This window comes from Pyrgilauda ruficollis, unplaced genomic scaffold, assembly GCF_017590135.1.
Source record: "Pyrgilauda ruficollis isolate IOZ18807 unplaced genomic scaffold, ASM1759013v1 scaffold30, whole genome shotgun sequence".
NCBI lineage: Eukaryota > Metazoa > Chordata > Aves > Passeriformes > Passeridae > Pyrgilauda > Pyrgilauda ruficollis.
Genome location: NW_024524378.1, coordinates 2105188 through 2124947, shown reverse-complemented (window position 1 = coordinate 2124947; position 19760 = coordinate 2105188). Strand labels below are relative to the sequence as shown.

At 34.6% G+C, this 19760-nt stretch overlaps 1 protein-coding gene across 4 annotated transcripts in view; it reads right to left on the bottom strand.

Annotated features, from left to right (window-relative positions):
* The window catches only part of ASPH (aspartate beta-hydroxylase), a 113723-nt gene that overhangs the window by 51273 nt on the left and 42690 nt on the right, over positions 1-19760 (bottom strand). For 3 of the 4 annotated variants that reach the window (XM_041473731.1, XM_041473734.1, XM_041473732.1), the window contains 6 exons: positions 19081-19140; positions 17460-17516; positions 16901-16945; positions 16155-16190; positions 10058-10111; positions 9032-9076 (listed from right to left, as the gene is read on the bottom strand). In XM_041473731.1, coding sequence (XP_041329665.1) covers positions 9032-9076; positions 10058-10111; positions 16155-16190; positions 16901-16945; positions 17460-17516; positions 19081-19140 — 297 coding nt within the window. Of the gene's footprint in view, positions 1-2907; positions 4764-9031; positions 9077-10057; positions 10112-16154; positions 16191-16900; positions 16946-17459; positions 17517-19080; positions 19141-19760 lie in introns of those variants that run through there. The other variant, XM_041473735.1, reaches the window with a different exon arrangement.

The following is a 19760-nucleotide window of genomic DNA, read 5'->3' as shown; positions in this document are numbered from 1 at the left end:
CATGTATGTGTATTTCATGAAGGTGGTAGATACAGAAAGATCTTTCCTCCCCCTAAATACTTTTTGACCCTGCCCTACTATATAACATACCATGCATCTTGCCTCACAATTCTAACATTGTTATTCTGTTTCCATTTTTTTTCCCAATAAGCTTCCAATATTTCCTCCTAATAAACTCAGAGGACACTAAACAGGGAGGTCTGCTGCCCCTTTAGCTAGTTAATGTCCTCTTTAACATATACTGTTTGAAGTATTCTTATGTATATAAAAAACATTTTCTTTAATTTCCAAGTAATTTAGAGATACCTTGTCTGAATACTCAGTCTTTACTGCTTTTTAAACTGACTGCTCAGAAGCATTATAGTGTGAATATGACATTTTAAAATGCAGAAAAACATTACATTTTTTAATGAAGAAACTGGATTATGCACACACATAAAATCAAATTTTTTAACACTCTAATTTCATCCTTTTCTACAGGCTGACAACTGCTATTCCTGAATGTATGGACACTATAACTCTAATTTACATTCAGTACAAGGTAGAATGAGCATTAACTTGATTATATTGTAAATTAAATAAATATGATCACGCTGAAAGTCATTCACCTCTTCAATTACATAATGAGATCTAGACTGTCAATTAGACTGTAAAAAAATGACAAAACATCTATAGAGTCAATTACATACTAGGAACAATTATTACTGTAGCAGTATCTTAATGAAAGCATTGTGCAGTACTTCCTGAAACCCTGGCTTCTGTATTTTTTTGCACATGTCACATAATCAATAAAATGGTCATACAAAACACTATATTTTTAAAAGAGCAGTAATGCAGCCCCAGATGAAATAATAGTTTAGTTTTACAGTTTTCACACAAACCAGTTCGTTCACTCATATTTCTATTTTTACCACCTCTCACTACCATGACACATCATGCTAGTTAGCCACCCATTTTCTATGTATCCTCTCCTCTATCAGCAACACTTGAGATTCTCACCTGGCCTCTTCTCGTTAGCCACCCATTTTCTATGTATTTTCTATGTATCCTCTATCAGCAACACTTGAGATTCTCACCTGGCCTCTTCTCTCTACTTCATTCTGGGTCACTGGATAACCTGCTTGCACACATCTTGGTTACTTCTGCAACTTCTCTTCCATTACAGGAAGAACAATGTATATGACCTCATCACTCTAAAGGCTGCTCCCATCTCCCATTTCTTGTCTGGCTTCACATTTCTTTATTCCTGAGACTCATGCAACATATAACCCACAGCCCTCTACACCTATTTATACACTAGAATCAGTTCTCCAAACTCTCAGACTATTTTCAACCTGTATTCTGCTAAATTAGTTGCCATCGACTTCACCAAAGCTTCTCCAATGATCTTTAAATACTCCCACTTTTCCTCCTATGTAGCTGCTTTTGAAATTAATACAACTTGATCTTGTTAGCTCTGAAGCTAACAATTCACACTTCACTAAGAATTCACTTCAGCATCACATTCAGCACATATTGCTTTGTTCCTTCCACACTGATCCCTAGCATATTTCAGTGGTGCAAAAGGTTTTAATTATGCTATTTCTGACAAAGGCTTAAAAATGTGCTCTCTCAAAGACAGGGATATGATAATAAATCTTGTGACTATTTTTTCATCAACTTAAACCAACTGTAGCTCAAGCAAACAAACAAAAAAAAATCTCAGCTCTTCAAACCACTCTCATCCTTTACTCAATGTCCTCATTTCCAGCAAAGTAATTCAAGATGAAAATCACTGACAAAACAGCTTTAGCTAATCTCTATAGGCTAGGAGTGCTATCACTATATAACGAATGCACCAGGGACTCCCAAGCAGGTTTCTACTAGGAAGAATAAATTTATTTTTCATATTACAACTAAATGTTTGATGGCATATGAGAACAACCCAAGTCGCAATTAAAAATGTGTTTCAGACCTTGTAGATTTTATATGAATCTCAATCAACACTATAAATGCACAATACAAATTATTTACAGATATGTAATTTTTGAAACATGTAAAATTACAAATGATCAGTAAAATCATTACATTTTTCAGTATCTTTACTATATGAAATCTTCGCCATTTTCTTTACTTCCTTGAAAGAAATGCCATGATATGGTACTTTTTCAATTACAGAAAATGTTAAAAAGTCACTTAAACTGTAATATATTGGTAGTATTAAAATACAACTTTAGTATTCTACTCTTTGCTTACTGGTATTTCTTCCTGTGATTTCCAAATAAAGCAAATTAATCCAAGATTTCACAGATTCACTGACATATAACAAGTGGCTATGTAGCAATGTGAAAATATTAAGGAAAAGGTAATCTTTTGACTTTTTCTTAAACTACTATTCAGCAATACCAGACTATTAAAGCTATGAAGGTGTCTGAAAACTGAATAGGCCAATGAAGATTTTTGCTTTCACAGAACTGAATGGACCTTATCAGATTTCTGATTTAAACTATGGACCATAACCATAATATTATGTATGCAAAACAGATATATCACTTTTTCCAGACATTTGTGTTTGTCAAGAAGTGCTATCTCATCCATTATAAGTTACAAACAGAAATCATGTTTCATGGAACATCAAAAATTCAGCCCCAGCTGGTTGCAGAATGTCAATACTCCGAAAGGACAATCACGACACAATTATAGAAGACACAAACCTTAGCCCATTTCCTTCACATAACAGCAGCCAGAAATAAAACTAATTAATTTTACTTGCTACTTGCCCCTTGTAAACAATACTTTCAAATATATTTTTTAATATTCAAATTCACAATTAAAAAATATTAATCAGTGGCTGAGTCAAATACTTATCCCTATAGCTAATATTTAATACATTTGGGAATAAATAATGACACTAGAAAGACAAAGATATTCTTCTGTGTTTTATTGCAGCCAAACATTAAAATGGATTAAATATACATATTTTCAATAGTCTACTTGACCTTGCTCAGCTTGGCATATTTTTGTAAACATGAAGCACGTAAAATCACATACCCAGTTACAAAATACTTAAAATGCAATCACAGCGTAATATACTCTCACAGTCCCATAATTCTACAAATAGGCTGCCACTGTTATATAAAATGTCCTCCATTCACCATTCCAATATAATTCCCAAGATATCTCACAAAATATGGCTTTGTAAAAATTATTGCTCTGCAATTCACAATCACAGGTAATTTTACTATAATATCCCATCCCAAAACACATCACAGTCAAAGAGTATTATTGCTTTCCTGAAAAGTCTAAAGATATCACTTTGGGACACCTGTATTTTTTGATCAGATGTAACACATGGAGTCTTACTGACATCCCAAACCCAAAAAAAGGGCAAGCATGTATGATGCCCCTTTCACTACAAATGTAAGCATCGAAAACCCTGACTTCAAAACAGTGTTAGAGAAATTGAAAGTCTTCCTGTAAACCAAAAGGCAACCAACTGTTAGGGTTACCAAATTGGTTTTCTTTTTATAAATTTATCTTACTTTATTTCTCCTAAGTTCCTGTAACAGGCTTGGCAACTTCCTAAAATCACAGCAATTATTCCTGAGCCAAAAAGGAACACATGCAAAATATCAAAGAATAAAATATGTCTTCGTAATTGTGGAACAGCAGCACAGAACAGGTAAAAAGCACACCTGTTATATTAAAATTCTAAATCACTCACAGTACCTAAATTTCAGATGTACCATTTTTAAGAGCATTCACAACTGTAGGTCTTAAATTCTGACATCCTATTTTTCTTAAGGTTGAATTTCCGAAGTACTTTTTTAAAATAAAATTTGCAAATCAAGTGTTCATGCAAATTTGATTTTAAAATAATTTACTGAACATAAAGCTTATTAAAGCCAGCTTTGAGATCATTATATTGATAGGTGAACCAAAATGGAATAATTTCACTGAATTCAACCTGATTCCAGCAATTCAGTCTTGCTGCAATCTCCACTGACTCCCTGTCAGGCTAGCATCTAGTCTTTAGACATTTTTGCTTGAAAAATCAGATGACCATAAATAAAAAGTGCTAATTCATACATAATAGGTTTTTGAAACTGTAATTTTGTAATCTGGCCTTTTACAAGTATGAATTAAACACACATTTTATACCTTGTTAGGGTATTTTAAAAATCACCTGAAATTCATGTTGTTAACTGTTGACATAACATCAGTGCAAAGAGACAGAAGTCAAACTTCACAGCATAGAATGTGCCTGATTAGTGTTTTTTTAATAAAATGCAATTAGGCTGTATTCTATATCAGCAGTTATGAAACATTTAAAAATTCATAACATCATATGTTTCATTTGACCAAACTGCTCTGTACATACTGTATGAATCCACAACAAAAGATATATATTAAAATCTGAAAAAAATGTACTTGCTGCTATGTTATAAATAGAATATTAACAGTTGCTTAAACAGTACATGAAATGCAGCTCTAAGCTGTAACTTTGTCACAAACACAGAAGAAAAATAATGAATTCACTAAACTTGACCAAGGGAAAAAAATATCAGACAGAAATGTAAACTAAACATCCAAGTGTTAAAAATGCTTACTAAAATGACAGTTGGCTAAAACCCATTTACAACATCTTAGTGTTCATTCCCCAAACCCTGAACTGCTTGGTAATTACATCATAAGTCTATTTCAACCATCTGCTCCCCTTTTGTAGCGTATGGTTAGGACTGGTCCTCCTGATGTAGGGACTTTTCTTTTGAAGCTTTAAGTATCTGAAAAAATAAGGGGAAATCTATATTAAAGGACCAACTAAAACACAACTTCCTCTAAAACAACAACAAAAAAATCTTAAATGCTAAAAAATGCAACTTTGTATCAGACTAGTTAATATGAAAAAGCTATCATTTCTAAGAGCTACCTTAATGAATATACACAAAGTTGCTGTATAAGGTGGGAAACAAGTATTTTTATTACCATATGGCACTTTTTTACCTTGTAAAGAATATCTAGGCCATGCCACAAATCCATTTAAACATTTTGATTTTGGTTTGGTTTTTAGTGTTGGTTTGATGTTGGGTTTTATTTGCTAAAGTTAAAGGCAACTGAAAAAGAGGGGCCAGGGAGTGAGGAAGGGTCAAGGTTCTAAATTGGAAACTTCTCTACACATAAGGGGTTTCAGCAGTTGGTAAACTAAATGTGGAGTTATAAAAACATCAAGGATACAAGGTGAAGGGGAGGAGTGGAGCAACTCGTGGATATTTTAAATCTAAACACATACAAGCAAATACAGAGTGTAATGGTGTCCCCTAAACCTGCAATGTCTCCCTAAAATATGTGTCCAACAAGTACCACTCTATCACAACCACTGCAATTTATATGCCAGTGTAAAGCAGGATTAGCCAGAAAACCTGAATCAGTAATATTTCAAGCTAGTTTATCAAACTATTAGTTTATGAAGTCCATTAGATTGTAAAAGTGCAGATTATAACAGCAGAAGTGTCCCACACCTGGAAAAGAATACTGGCAGTAATTTCAGAAGTAAACTCAGAGAACTGGAAAACAGGACTTACAAGTACCTAGGACGTATTTGACTAGTATGAACTTTCTTGTGATGTGCCCTGAAGTCAGCAAAAAAACTTTTGACTTGCACTCCAGCACATGCAAATCCCACACCCAGTGTCTTCTCTGGTGATATGAGAATGTTCCTAACAGCTAAATTCAATCTCTGAGCTATCTCCTGCTTTCTTTCCAAAAAACTAAGTTCCCATGTTTTAGCAAAAACCAAAAAACTGCTCCAAACTTGATACAAACTGGTGCCACCATGCTTCATATGCAGTTGCATAATTTAAACTACTGAAGAATAAGGAATGCATGGTGACATTTCTCAATTTCTTTGACACTGCCTGAAGTTATGTTTGCTATTGCTTAAAGAACAGGAAATATTAGCTTTGAACAACTGATGAAATAAGATCACAAACAAAGAAGAAAGACTCCTGACAACAACATCTCCCATACTGAATCCTCCATCACAAAGAAGATATAAAAGAAACCCAGGAAACATGAATGTCAATCTGAGAGGAAAATTTTAGAGTAATGTTGCTTTCAAAATGAAATATTCACAAAAAAGACAGGTAAATATACTTAATAGCAGAAGAACTAATAATTTAATCAAATTTTATTCATTGTCAGTAAAACTAATGACATAAACATGTTCTATGTTTCTTTTGTCAGTTTCCCAGGATGCTACTTGAATTTTATGTGCTGAAACAATAAGACTTTTTGAAAAAGTTATAAATACTGGTTCTTCTGCCCTCAGAGTGGTTCCCACATAACTACACAAATTGTAAGGATTCTTAAATTAGTGCAGTGCTCAGATTTTGTACTGATCAAATTATTTTCATTTTCTACTTCCTAATCAAAGGATCATGAACATTGGACTACATCTAGTAATTACTTGCATCTTTAATTACTGTAGTAAGTGTCTTTAAAACACATTTTAATTGATTCTCTCACTTTTTCCCTATGAAGAGAAAAAGAAAAGAATTCATTCCTTCGAGTACTGCTGCTATTATCTGTTTCCAAAAGCTATGCCAGGATAGATGTCAAGTTAATTTTGTGATTTAAATGGTGTATTGCACCAATTTTGAGAACAACCACAAGTAAAAAAAAGAATAAATCCGAAAGATTTATTCAGAAATACCTACCATTTCAAAGTAGAACAAGCTATTTCTCATTCTAGCAGTGTTAGAAAATGGCAAGGAGTCTCTCAGTATCACAATACTACAAAAGGAGAGCGGATAACTAGGTTCAATTCCACTATCTTATTTGCAAATACATCTGCAATTAGAGGAGTGACCATTCCCCTTCACTTGGCACTGGGGAGGCTGTATCTCAAATCCTGTGTCCAGTTTAGGCCCCTCACTGCAAGAAGAACACTGAAGTGCTGCAGTGAGTCTAGAGAAGGACAGAGCTGGGGGTGGGGTCTGGACACAAGTCTCATAAGGAGCAGCTGAGGGAGCTGGGGTTGTTTAGTCTGGAGTCAAGGAGGCTCAGGAAGAAGCTTACTGCTCCCCATAATTGTCTGAAAGGAGGTTGCAGCCAGGTGAGGGTCAGTCTCTTCCTCCAAGTAGCAAGAAATAGTTTGAGAAAACAGTGCTAAGTTGTACCAGGAGAGGTTTATATTTGGTGTGAGAAAAAACTTCTTCCCCAAAAGGATGGTCAAACATTGGAACAGGCTGCCCAAGGAAGAGGTGGAGTCCCCAGCCTGGAGGCATTTAAAAGATGTGTAGATATGACACTTGGGTGACACACGGTTTAGTGGTGGACTTGCCAGTTTTAGGTCTAAAGCTGGACTTGACTTTAAGGGTCTTTTGCTATCCAAATGATGCTATGATTCAAAATGGCATATGTAGAAATCCATCACTACTATATAAAACACCTAAGTTGTTTTTGGGTTTTTTTTGTGAAGGTAGAAAAATTAATTTGCAGCTCAAGACTGAGCCATAAATTACAATACAAAAACTGATAGAAATATGGTTCCAAAACCCCAAGATTTCAACTTGGCACTTCTATGCTAATTGAATTTTTAAATAGTATCTGTAATTCAAGAAATCATCTCAATATCCTCAATTAACATTGTGTAGTGGAATTATCTACTGTTGAAAATTTGTAATACTTCTTAAGGGTCTTTTTGTTATTTTAACTTTAAATAGCAACCTTTTCTGAGAGAAAACATATTTTCCTCTTCTCCAGTTCCAACTTAATGCACAACAAACTGAGTGAAGACTACCTTTGCTGAACTTCTTGCCCATGCTGACAAAGATAATTACTGTTTGTTTCTACACTGATTATAAGCTTTGGTTAAGAATACTTCATATTCATTATGAAACAAAACACTTTCAGTTAATGCATCTATTAAATAATAGCTATGGCTTCAAACTTTCCAACACACCACATGGCTGTTGTGATAAACAGCTCTGAAAGACCTTGCAGACAACATAGTTATGCACCAATACGAGCATTTCAAACCGCTCAGCTAAGGTTCAGCATACAAACTCAAACATGAACTAAACCATGCCTCCAATCTGTACTGGACAACCACAAAAGGCCTCCTGTGATTTCTTCACTCCTCTGGCTACTTTTGGCATGACTAAGAACCAAATACAGATACTGTAAGGAAAAAGAAAACAAACAAACAAACAAAAAAAAAAAATCAACAAAAAAAAACCAACAATGCAGAACTCTCTGAGCACCACATCTTGTAAGAGCTCCTGCATAGAGCTCCTCCTCCCCTAGAAAGGGGATCAGGCTAACCAGCACAAAACAAAAATACAGCTGTTAGAGGTCTTGGATTGCAGCTTCTCTGATGTACTGCCCCGAGATACAACTCTGTGTTCCACTCAACACAACTAGTTTGGTAAAACAAGCAAACTAGCAAATTGCAATAATTAACTCCAAGAAACATAACAATATGCAGTTCTTGAATTTAGAAGCCACTTATCCATACTAAAAATGGTTTTGGTAAAATCCATGTCTACTACTGTTAGGCAACAGATTGAAGAACTGGAAGTGCTCTTGTTCTTAAAATCAGTTATACCAAGAAAAATGTGATGGCATGACAAAACAGTCCCTGTTTCGAGATCAGTGCCCCAGCAATGTGCCACTGTCAGATTCCAACAGATCCAACTGACACACAGAGAAGTAACACTATCATTGTCCATGATAATTGCTTTGGAGAGGAAGTACACACATATTGAGACCTGAAATTGTTGTATTTCCCTTTCAAAAGTATTCAGCTCTATGTGAAATTGTTAAAAATAAGTTCTAAATTAAAACAACTTAGTTTATTTGGAATGCTTTCATATAACCCAATAACTATCATTGACATTTATCAAGTATACCAGAAAAATTACTGCTTCTAAACCAAGAAGCAACTTTGACAATAATGATATCCCTTTGCAAAGTAATTTGATTACTAATTTCCATGTAGCTACAGCTTCACTTTTTTAGGAAAAAAACCAAGCATCCAAGATTGACTTACCGACTTGAACATCATCTGAATAATCTTCAGCTTTAACAGGTTTCTCTGTAAGTAAAAAATGTAAATGTAAAACTCAACCACTTACAAAATATTTACAAAAAGCTCCTTTTGGTTTTTTTTTCCACAGTTACCTAATAAGACTGCTCTGTAATACTACTTTTGCAGAAGTGGGATGCAAACTTCTTCTTTGGCTAAATTTTTTCCAAAAGATAGACTCATACTTAGGTAGGCCAATGAGCCTATTGTAGGACTGCACAGTTTTAAAAATAATACTTCAAATTTCTGAAACTGTACTTTCCAAAGCACACATATCCCAGTTTCACATGCTACTACAGCATGGGCTTAGAAAACATCTATATATACCTATTATCTTTCTAGATATAACTGTGAAATACTTGACTTCAGTTACTTTTATTTCTATATGTATGTTTAAATTAGACACGTCACACATCACCTAGTGCTACTACTGCTAATATACTGAAGTCTGCACACATGCTTGGAAGGAGTCAGGCTCATCAGAAAAACTTCACCTATTATTTACAACCAGCCAGGATGCTGGTTGTAAATAATAAAAAGAATTGAAGAGGGGACACTTTCTCTGATTTGGGAAGCCCATGAATAAAGAGCTCAAAGCTTAGGAGACATTCCACTTTATTCCTTACATATACCCTCTTTCCTGAGTATGCACACCTGACTGGTTGGTGGAAAACAGATCATGGAAAAGAAATTTTCATTTTGATCATATAACCAAATATGGTCATTTTTATTGGTACAAGTTTTTCTGTAAAAAAGCACTCTTGACTTCTAAAACTGAAGAGTGCTTTGCATGCCACTAAATATGTCATTAAAAAGAACAAGATGCTAGATTCCAAAAACACAGATATGTTTGTCCTTGAAAGAAAATAGGTGCAGAAAAAGTTATGAATGTATTTTTATTGCAGCATAGAATCCTATTCCATAGAATTTATCATTCCCAATTATTAATTTTTTAAAGTAGAAAATGCATGGAAAAAACAATATACAAACCTGATTCCTCTGGTTCAATGGCCACATCATCTTCTGTTTGCTTACTTTCTATTCCTAGACAGAAAACAAGTGTTGAAAGTTATTCACATTACATTCATAATTTTGTTTTTATTTCCCAACAGCCACACGACTGAATTAGTATCAAACAAAAATGAAGAGTTCAGTTAACTGGAGAGTAGGAAAAATGGTATTAAATGCATTTTACATCCAAAAATTTGCCTACTAGAAATACACTTCTACTGCACACCAGAAGGATTTTAGTTTCAATTGTTGTGAGTGAAACAATGTATGTTATCCCTTTGAATCATACAAGAATGCATTTTTTTAAACAGAAAGCCTAAATAAATATAGCATCAAATCCTACACACAGTGCTCAGGCTAAACTGCTTAGATCGCTTTGCTCTAGCTGACTCAACCAACATCATGTTTGAGAAAAACTTCCTTAACAAAATGCTTAACTTCTTAGAGCAGATCTTTAAATTACATTTAACACGTTATTCATTTAAAATTCTTCAGAAACAATACAGAAAACAAAAACTTACAACACAACCTTTCTGAGTAGTAATGTGGGAAATTACCACAGAGCTCCAATTTGAGCAATGGAATAAGCACTTCATAAGAATGCCAGGAAGTTCAACAAGGCCAGGTACAAGGTCCTGCACCAGGGTCAGGGCAACCTCCAGTACCAATAAACGCTCGGGGAAGAAGAGATTGAGAGCATCCCTGTGAAGAATGACTTGGATATTCTGGTGGATAAAACACCGGACATGAGTCAAAAGTGCGCACTCCCAGCCCAGAAGGCCAGCTGTATCCATGGATGCATCTGAAGAGGAGTCTCTCCCCAGACCCCCTGTGGAATGCTGCATCCAGCTCCAGAGTTTTTAGAACAAGACAGACATGGACCTGTTAGAACAGGTTCAGATGAGGTCCATGAAGATGATCAGAGGGCTGGAGCACCTCTCCCAGGAAGGCAGGCTGACAGGCTGGGACTGTTCAGCCTGGACAAAAGAAGACTACAGTGACACCTTACCGCAGCCTTTCAATAAGGGATCTTGTAAAAGAGATGGAGAGAGATTTTTTTTTACTCAAGCCTGAGCAACAAGACAACAGATTTTGAAGTGAAAAAGAGGAGACTTCATGATGAGTGTAGTGAGACACTGGAACAGGCTGACCAGCGCAGTAGTGGATGCTCCATCCCTGGAAGTGTTTAAAGTCAGGCTGGAGAGAGCTTTGAGCAAGGTGACTAAGAGTAAGATGTCCCCAGACATGGCAGGAAGATTGAACAAGATGATCTTCAAATATCTCTTCTAATCCAAACTATTCCACTATTCTATTCTCTGCTGTGTTTTTCTTTTGTTTGTTTGGGTTTTTTTTAAATTATATTAATAAATATAAATGGAAGCAAAAAGTTTTTTCAAGCTATAAAATTTCATACCTGAGAGGTCTTTACCAATATCAAAATCTTCAATAATTTCCTCTGTAAGTATAAAAAGGAAAAAAAGTGTATAATCAGCTTGCCTTTTTTTTTTTTAATCTGTTTTTCAAACGTATATATTTCATCAAAACACTAAGATCACAATTATAAAATATATACCTGGCCCTGTGGCTTCATTCACCCCCTTTGGAAGGTCCTCAACAGCTAAGAAAACATTCAATACAGAGCAAGAATGAAGTCAAGTCCTCAAGCGATGAAACTTACACACTACACAAAAGAACACAGCCAGCAGGTAGACATGTTTACCTGACATTAACAAGCAGACACTTTGATGAATTCCAGGGGAAAAAAATACACTGTAAATATTCTTTCCTGTTTCGCTAAATAGCTCTTCTATTCATCAGCTAGTTATTTCAAAATTTTACCTTTTCAGCAATTGTTGTTTGGATTCTGATACAATAACTGAAATTTTAAAACCACTTCTTAATCTTTCTAAATACATTCAAGTACTCACATGCTCCTGCTTTGCAATTCCATCTCCTAGACACAGTGAAAACCAACCAAAAAACCTGCATACCTATAAACTTTAGAAGTCTTGTTTGTATAAACATGTAATTCATTTGAGAGTCCTAATTTCCTTCCTGAAGCACAACAAAAATTCTACAACTTAATGGATTCTACTGAAAAAATAATTTATTTTTGTTTTCTCTTAATATGGCACTTTTTTAACTCCTGTGACTGTCCTCTTAAGATTATGACAACAAAGGTGACAAAACAGATACTTACAATTTATTTACACTAGAGAACTTCTTGACTTCCTTCTAAACTAAATGACTGGCAGGTTTTTTCAGTTATGACTCTCAAAAGAGCTGGCATTTCAAAACAACAAAGTATACAGAACCCAGAGAGAATACTGCAGACAAATAATCTGTAATTGCTTCTACTAATTAGACAAATGCACCAAGAGGTCTGCATCAGAGCCAGCACTGAGAGCCTGTACATTTTGAAAGATGTTACACACTGGTTGCGGGGTTATGAGGAGGGGTCATTGAAGAAGCAGTGTCTGTGATGAACTACTGTGGCCCAGCTGTCCACTAAAAGCCTCAGACACCCCACTCTGTGTGGGTGAGACCTTAAAGATGAATCCTCAAGGACAGCATATTAGAACAAAGTTTCTCAATTCAGAGTCAAAAATCTAACTTCATAACAATACAGGCTCTGATGAACCTTTGCCGTAACAGGCAATGGCATGACTGAAGGTCACAGAGATTGTGTACTTCAACATATATAAACAGCAAGATTAAGTCTATTATCTTTATGCTAAGTTGCCTAAAATATTTTTGTGTGTATATATATATATATATATATATATATATATATATATAGATAGGTATACACCTGTATCTTGAGCGTCAGTCTGCTTTTCATGTTTTGGTTCTGAAAGGAAAGGAAAATAAAATTCCTGGGTGGTTGATATGCACAAAGTATTCTAAAAATCTGGTTAAACATACAGTTATTTTGTTAACGGCAAAAGCAAAGGCCTCAAAAAAAACTTCCCCTGGTTTGGGGGAATAGATATATGAAGCCTTTCCGGAGCTTGTAGTAGAAATTCTACATTAAAAACCCCAAACCATATGTGTACATATTGATGAAATTTCAAGATTTTCTATCACACAGATGAAATGCTGAAAACAATTGCAACAGATCTATCATTCAGTACAGTTGTTACAATTCTCCTACATTCCTAATCTTTGCACAGTCAGCCTAATTTTTGTAATTCTGAAAAAGAAACAAATCAAGAATATTCATTATTTCATTTTAGATAATGTCTGAAAATAGACAAAATGCTATCCATTGTCTGAATTTTTAATATACACTTACAGTGAATTTTAGACTGAAAAAGGTCATTCAGTTTGGATAATTTAATCATCCAACAGGTACTAATCCTTATCTGAAAAAGGTTATTTACATAACATTAAAAAAAAAAAAAGAACAAAAACCACCCACCTTTATACTATCATTGTATCTTTTAAGATATTGTTTATCTTATTAATGGTTGTGTGGGTCTCCCCACACTCATTTGAAAAAGAGTTCTTAGAGAATATCCTTAAAAAAACCATCCAGAACTCTTTCTTTCTAATGAAAATCTCAAGCTTGCTTTCCTTCTCTAGTTTCACAGCCAGAAAATGTAGGAAACTCTTCATAAAACTGGCAGTTATGTACAAAAACTGAGTTCTGAATTCCAAATTCTATTATCAATCATTTACACGCTCCACTGTGGGAATTTATTTCCACTAAAGAATTTTTAGCATTAGCAATAACCTCAGTGATGTGACTACAGCGATCCTACAAGAGTAGTTCCTGATCTGAATTAAGAACCAAGCTTCACAAAGCCAGAGTCACAAAAGAAATTGGACTGCTCTTGCCAGCAATCATCTTGCACTGTCTTCAGCTTTGAGAACTCTAGAAAGCACCAGGATTGAAGAATATATTTCACCAGAAGGTCTTGCCGGAAGAGGGGAAACACGTGATAGAAATGGGCAAGATAAATGGACTCAAAGCTATACTTCTGTTGATTTCACAGACAATTGCATATGAAGGCTTTAATGTGAATCTTCTTTTGGGGTTCAGCTGCAGTTTTGGAGCCCATGCCAAAACCACAAGCTTCACATTTGAAAGGAAGGATTTCAGATCTCCACAATGGCCTCCAAGCATTCTTTCACTTCAGAAAAATGGAGCCAAAATCGCTCTTCTTTAAAAACAAAGTAAATCTGTTTCACTTTCAATCCAACCAAAACCATGCGAAAAGGTACAAGAAAGATGAACCTAAAGACAAAAGGGATGAAAAACAGGTGCAACTGCTAAGATGGTGTTTAGCACATGAACATGAACATACCTGAAAGTCCATGGACTGAAATCAGACTCAACTGAGAGGAAAAAAATGGTGTGTGACAGAAAGGCAGCCTCAACCCACTGGACTTTTTCTTCTCAACTGCTCCAGGCTGGAGCTCTGAAATTAAATTCCTCTAAAAAGTACAAAGGATGCATTGTGTTTTCTCTCGCAACCAGAATGCCTTCAAGGTAGAACTTGAAAGCAAGGTAAAATTATGTTGTGAAAAGGCAAATTTTATGAAGAGGAAAGCAGTTTTCTATAGATTATGTTGAACTGTGGGAATAATTTATTACATAAAGAAGGCTGACAATTTAATAGCCAAGAATAATAGGGTTTTTTTGACAGTCACATGCTACCTCAGAATTTCCTTTTGAGAAAAAGAATTGAAGCTCCTGTTCTCCTTATTGTCCTAATCAGAGGACTGGCAAGAATAAAGAAAGTGTAGGGGGATTTATCTGATACTATTTAAAACTCTCATTGCAGTCCAGAGAGGCAACTGCACATGAAACCGCTGCTTCCTGAATTAAATGAATCACTGTATTTTGTGACTCACAAAATACAGTGATTCACTGTTCTTGTGTTGGGGTGCCAGAATAGACTGCAGAATATTAAATGCTTTTGGAACTGATTTTAAAAAAAGATGATGCAATTTACTTTGTAACCTTCCTGATCAACCCAGTCAAAAAGCAGATATAGATGTCTCTTCACAAGGGCATGAAAGCATTTTCTGTTTGTGTTACCAATACTTATGAAAGAGCATGAAAAGTAAAGATTAGAAGTTGCACTTCTTCATATCTAGGTGTGAGAAGCAAGATAAGTGATTCAGGATTAGGAACTGATCATAAAATAACTATGTCCTGGAAAGGCAAGTAAAAAATAAGTCCTGGGAAAAAAACCTAGTCACTTGCTTTTCTATCCTATTACTGCTGAGACATCTTGTCAAGGGAACCATAACTGAGGCAAATAATTATTTTCTGCAGACTGAGAAAGACACAGGCTAAGGGCTAAGTACACCTTTGGGCCACTGAAAGTCTTTCAACAGAATTTTGACTTCTATCCCAAAGAAGGATGTTGGAATTTACCTCATGATAACAAAGAATGTACCTCAAGGTTTTCTGTTGCAAATATTTTGAAGAAACCCTGTCCTTTGCTCAGGTTACATAAACATGGGAAATAAACAAGAGTGCCTTAAAGGTATGTTTAACTATTCTGAAATGTGGTAGTCTCCAGAAGGATAACACAGCAGGAATCACAACCACACACCTTTGTTTCAAGGCTGTGACTACTATTTTTCTCGTTTGCTTTAATTGGGTTTCAGCAATCATTAGAAAATCATCAACGAAATCAAACTAAAACAGTAACTCCCAAAGAACTAGTAGTGGCAGACAAGGTGATACTGAGAAAGAAAAGGTGAAAAGGTGATACTGAGCTAAACAGATTCAATAAACCACATCTGACCAGGCCAGGGTTTCACAAGGAAAAAGGAATGGCAAAGCCTTCAACATTCTTATTCCACATACGCACAAACTATGGCATTAGGACCAGGATGGGAATATAATGATCATGCATACTCTACACTTGGACCAGTGTTATAAGATTGACTGACTGATTACAAACACAGGGAGTTTGAACAGACAACCCAAAACCTTAGCTGAGAACTTGCAAAGTTAATGTGGCAGCATGGAAAATCTTTAAACAAAGTAATTCCACTTGTGTATTAATGAAAGATTTTGATACTGTAGTTTCGCTAAATATAGCAGCTGTCATACCTTGGTCTTCACTATAATCTTCATGCACTCTATCCTCTGTTTAAAGAAAAAGAAAAATGAGTGGGAAAATTCATGGAATTTTAAGGCAATAAAGACACACAAATGCACACACACCCAAACAATGTAAAGTTTATTCAAATAAAATATTTGAAACTATAGTAGTTCATACTGTAATAAAGTTAATAAAAGTGCAAAGATAAAGATTTCTAAAAGATCCCGTGAGAAGAACTGATTGATTTTCTGGCATCAAAAGACAGACTTAAAGAAAGCAGTATCAGCAGGCTTTCTTATACAGTTCATAAATATTCATAAATATTTGGATTTTGAATTATTTATAAATCATTTTATATATAGCCAACTTCTACAGAGTAATTTTGGCATCTTCTTGTTATGACTTCCTTGCTTTTAAAAAACTTTAAGAGATATTACCTTCTTCTTGACATCACACTATTTAAACTATTTTTTATCCATAGAAACACTTCCATACAATTTGAAATACCAATATCCATTCTCCTGGAAATTCAATCCTCAAAGTATTATTCTGCCCTTTTGGCTGACATTACAGAAAAGTAGTACTCAATGTAGGTTTTAACATCATTTCCTTAGGAAGTTATTATGTCTATATTGTTGTGCTTTGTTTTTTTGGGGTTTTTTTGTTTTTTTTTTTTTTTTTGGTCGTGTCTCATTGTCTTGGTTTTGGGTCAAAATTCAGTGAATCTTCAATAAAAAGAAAGATGACTTTGTACCTGCATAAAGTTCCATAGTATCTTGTGGCATTATCTCAGAATCACCTTAAATAGAAATATTTAATATTTTATATTCAAATTGAATTTTCATGCAACAGCTAAATAACACAAGAGAGCTTAAAAAAGTAACATATTTAGCTTAAAAACGAAAGAAACAATCATAGTGACTTAATACTACAATATCTTATTTGAAAGTGACAGATGAATTATAAAATACAGCCAGGAACTACACCATAAACAACAAGTGTATGCATATTTGTATTTAGACTTAAAGTTAGGAATATAAGTAGGTGTTGGATAATCAATACATTGATTAGATTGGGAAACTCCTGACAGAACAAAATACTTAGATCTAAGTATTTGTAGATTGGATTCACGGAGTGTTATGCTCACAAATATAATGGTAACATAGCGGCATAAAAATCGGGCCTACTTTGAACTATCTAAAAACCATTTGAAAATAAAACTGTGAAGAAACAGTCAATATGACACATTACTTTGTAGCACATTTTAAAAAGTGTGATTGTATTATCATTTGAAGTAATGAAAATTTACAAACCTGGAGTGTCTGGATCACTTACTCTCTCTTCCATATCTGCAACATAATCATCTAAGGCTGTAAATTAAATATGAACAAATAAATACCTTGAAATTAAAAATATGAAATATGTTTAATATTTCATAGTTTTAACTTGTATCCATAATGAGTCCGTCAATGGTTAAATGTAGCTCCTTAGCTGAAAACTGAAAAACTAAAACTTTATATACTGACACTTGCAACTTGACACGTGGCAACCTAATGGAAGGTGTTGGGCCTCTCTTCCAGCCTTCTGCTATACTCTCTGTAGGAAAACTAGAGCAACGACAGCCACGGGTCTCCATCAATATTTTTTAATATTTATATGAAGAAAAAATGCAAACATCCTCTATCTTTAAAACTGCAAGGTATCTTCTTTATTAATGTGCAGGAGGTTTACTTGGTGATGGATCTATAGAAGTCAAGATATGAACCAGAAACTGACCTTGCAAAATACATACTTTATTTCTGGCATCTCAGATTTAGAGCAATTTACTTCCTTTCATTACCTAGCTAAATTTGGGGGTTATTTTCCTCTATAACTACAATTCTTTTCAATGTTGTTAATATAATCACTATGACACATCTGAGAAAACACAGTAGTGAAGGTAGAGTAGCTTATTCTTTGACTTTGGCAGCTTGGATTCTAAACCAGTTATCCCCTACACAATTTGGAATAAACAGTTTTAGCTGTATCAAACAAATACAACTATTTTTCTGCCACATCTGTGACACCAAACACAACTGCAAAGTCTAGAGCTAACACTGAGTCAAACTTAAGAAGCCTGGTACAAATAGAAATCAATGTCTAATGTAAATGCAAGAGACTGTTCACACTGTAAAGAAACATGGTTAGAATCCTGAAGAAAATACTTATCAGCCAGCAGGGAAATTGCAATATCTACTTAATGCTTCTTCATAATGGGAAAGATGAGCTAATACCATTGTACATGGCAAGCATAACATGAAGATGACTATTAGGTAATCAGATTAGTCCAAGCCAAATTTCAAAAAGCTTTCAAGATTAATTAAGATGTGCAGAAAGACAGAACAAGGATAGTTCAGAATTATGTCCTTGGTGTTGACTTCACTCTCTGATAGCAGAGTCAGCCACAAAGAACAAACAGTTCTGAAGGAAACTGTTTGTTCTGCAGGAAAGGTACAAAAAACGGGATGCTCCTAATGCCAAGAAAAATATTCTAGAAGAACCTTAGTAATAGAGAGTGCCTGAAGACAATACAAGCAATAAATCTCACTCTCTCTTTTTAGACTGTACAACCACAGATCACTTGCCTACCCAGCCCCCAATAATACACAACAGCCAGAAACACATAGAAAATGAAAAGTTTTTGCACCAATGAAAGCAAAGTTTCTATACCTGTCACCTGTTATTTGTAATAAAGATTTTCAAAAGCAAGTATGATACAGTCATCCCAAAGTAAAATTCTCCAAGACAATAACAACTAGTTATTGAGAGGAAAAAAAACAAATTCAAAATTATCTATTTCTAAACCAGTCCAACCTTTTCTATTTTTCTCTCTCATGTAATTTGTTATTTTGAGGCAGAAAACCATTATTACTGAGTATTGAAAAACAAAGATACCTGGAATTTCGTATGGTTCAGACTCCACTGCTCCAGTATCCTCCACCACAGGATCAGCATCTGAGAAATAAATACATTTGCACAAATTTTAACAGTTTTAAAATCAATAAACAAAAACACAAACCCTCTAACAGATATTATGTAAGAACGGTAATATTTCTAAGCTGTAATTCTAAGCAAATTTCCCCTAATGGCAGCAGGATCTGTATACAGAGACTGAAAAAAGTTACTCTTTTATTTATATACAATATTGAGAATGTGTATATATGAATAAACTTTATACACATTTTCTCAAAAAAGAGGACTCTCCACAGGAAATCCTGAATAAATTGGAGGAAAGAAGAATATGTTCACTTTGTCTTCTTAATTGCAAAGATTTAAAGTAAACAGAATTTGAATTTCTCCTCTAGTCTTCTACTTTGACTTGTGTTGTGGATGAATAAGAGATATACAGAAACAAGGAGGTTTAATAGACCCAGAGTGAAGAGTTACTTTGGTTGTGAAGAAAGAATTTCACTGCACTTCCAGACATCAAAACTTTTATATGACATCGATAACATGAGTTTTATCAAAACGTATAAAGACATATAAGTAAAAATTTCAACAGTACAAATAAAGAGCATTCAGAAAAATTTCCCCTAGCTGGATTTAGATCATATGACTCTGCTTTAATATTTTGA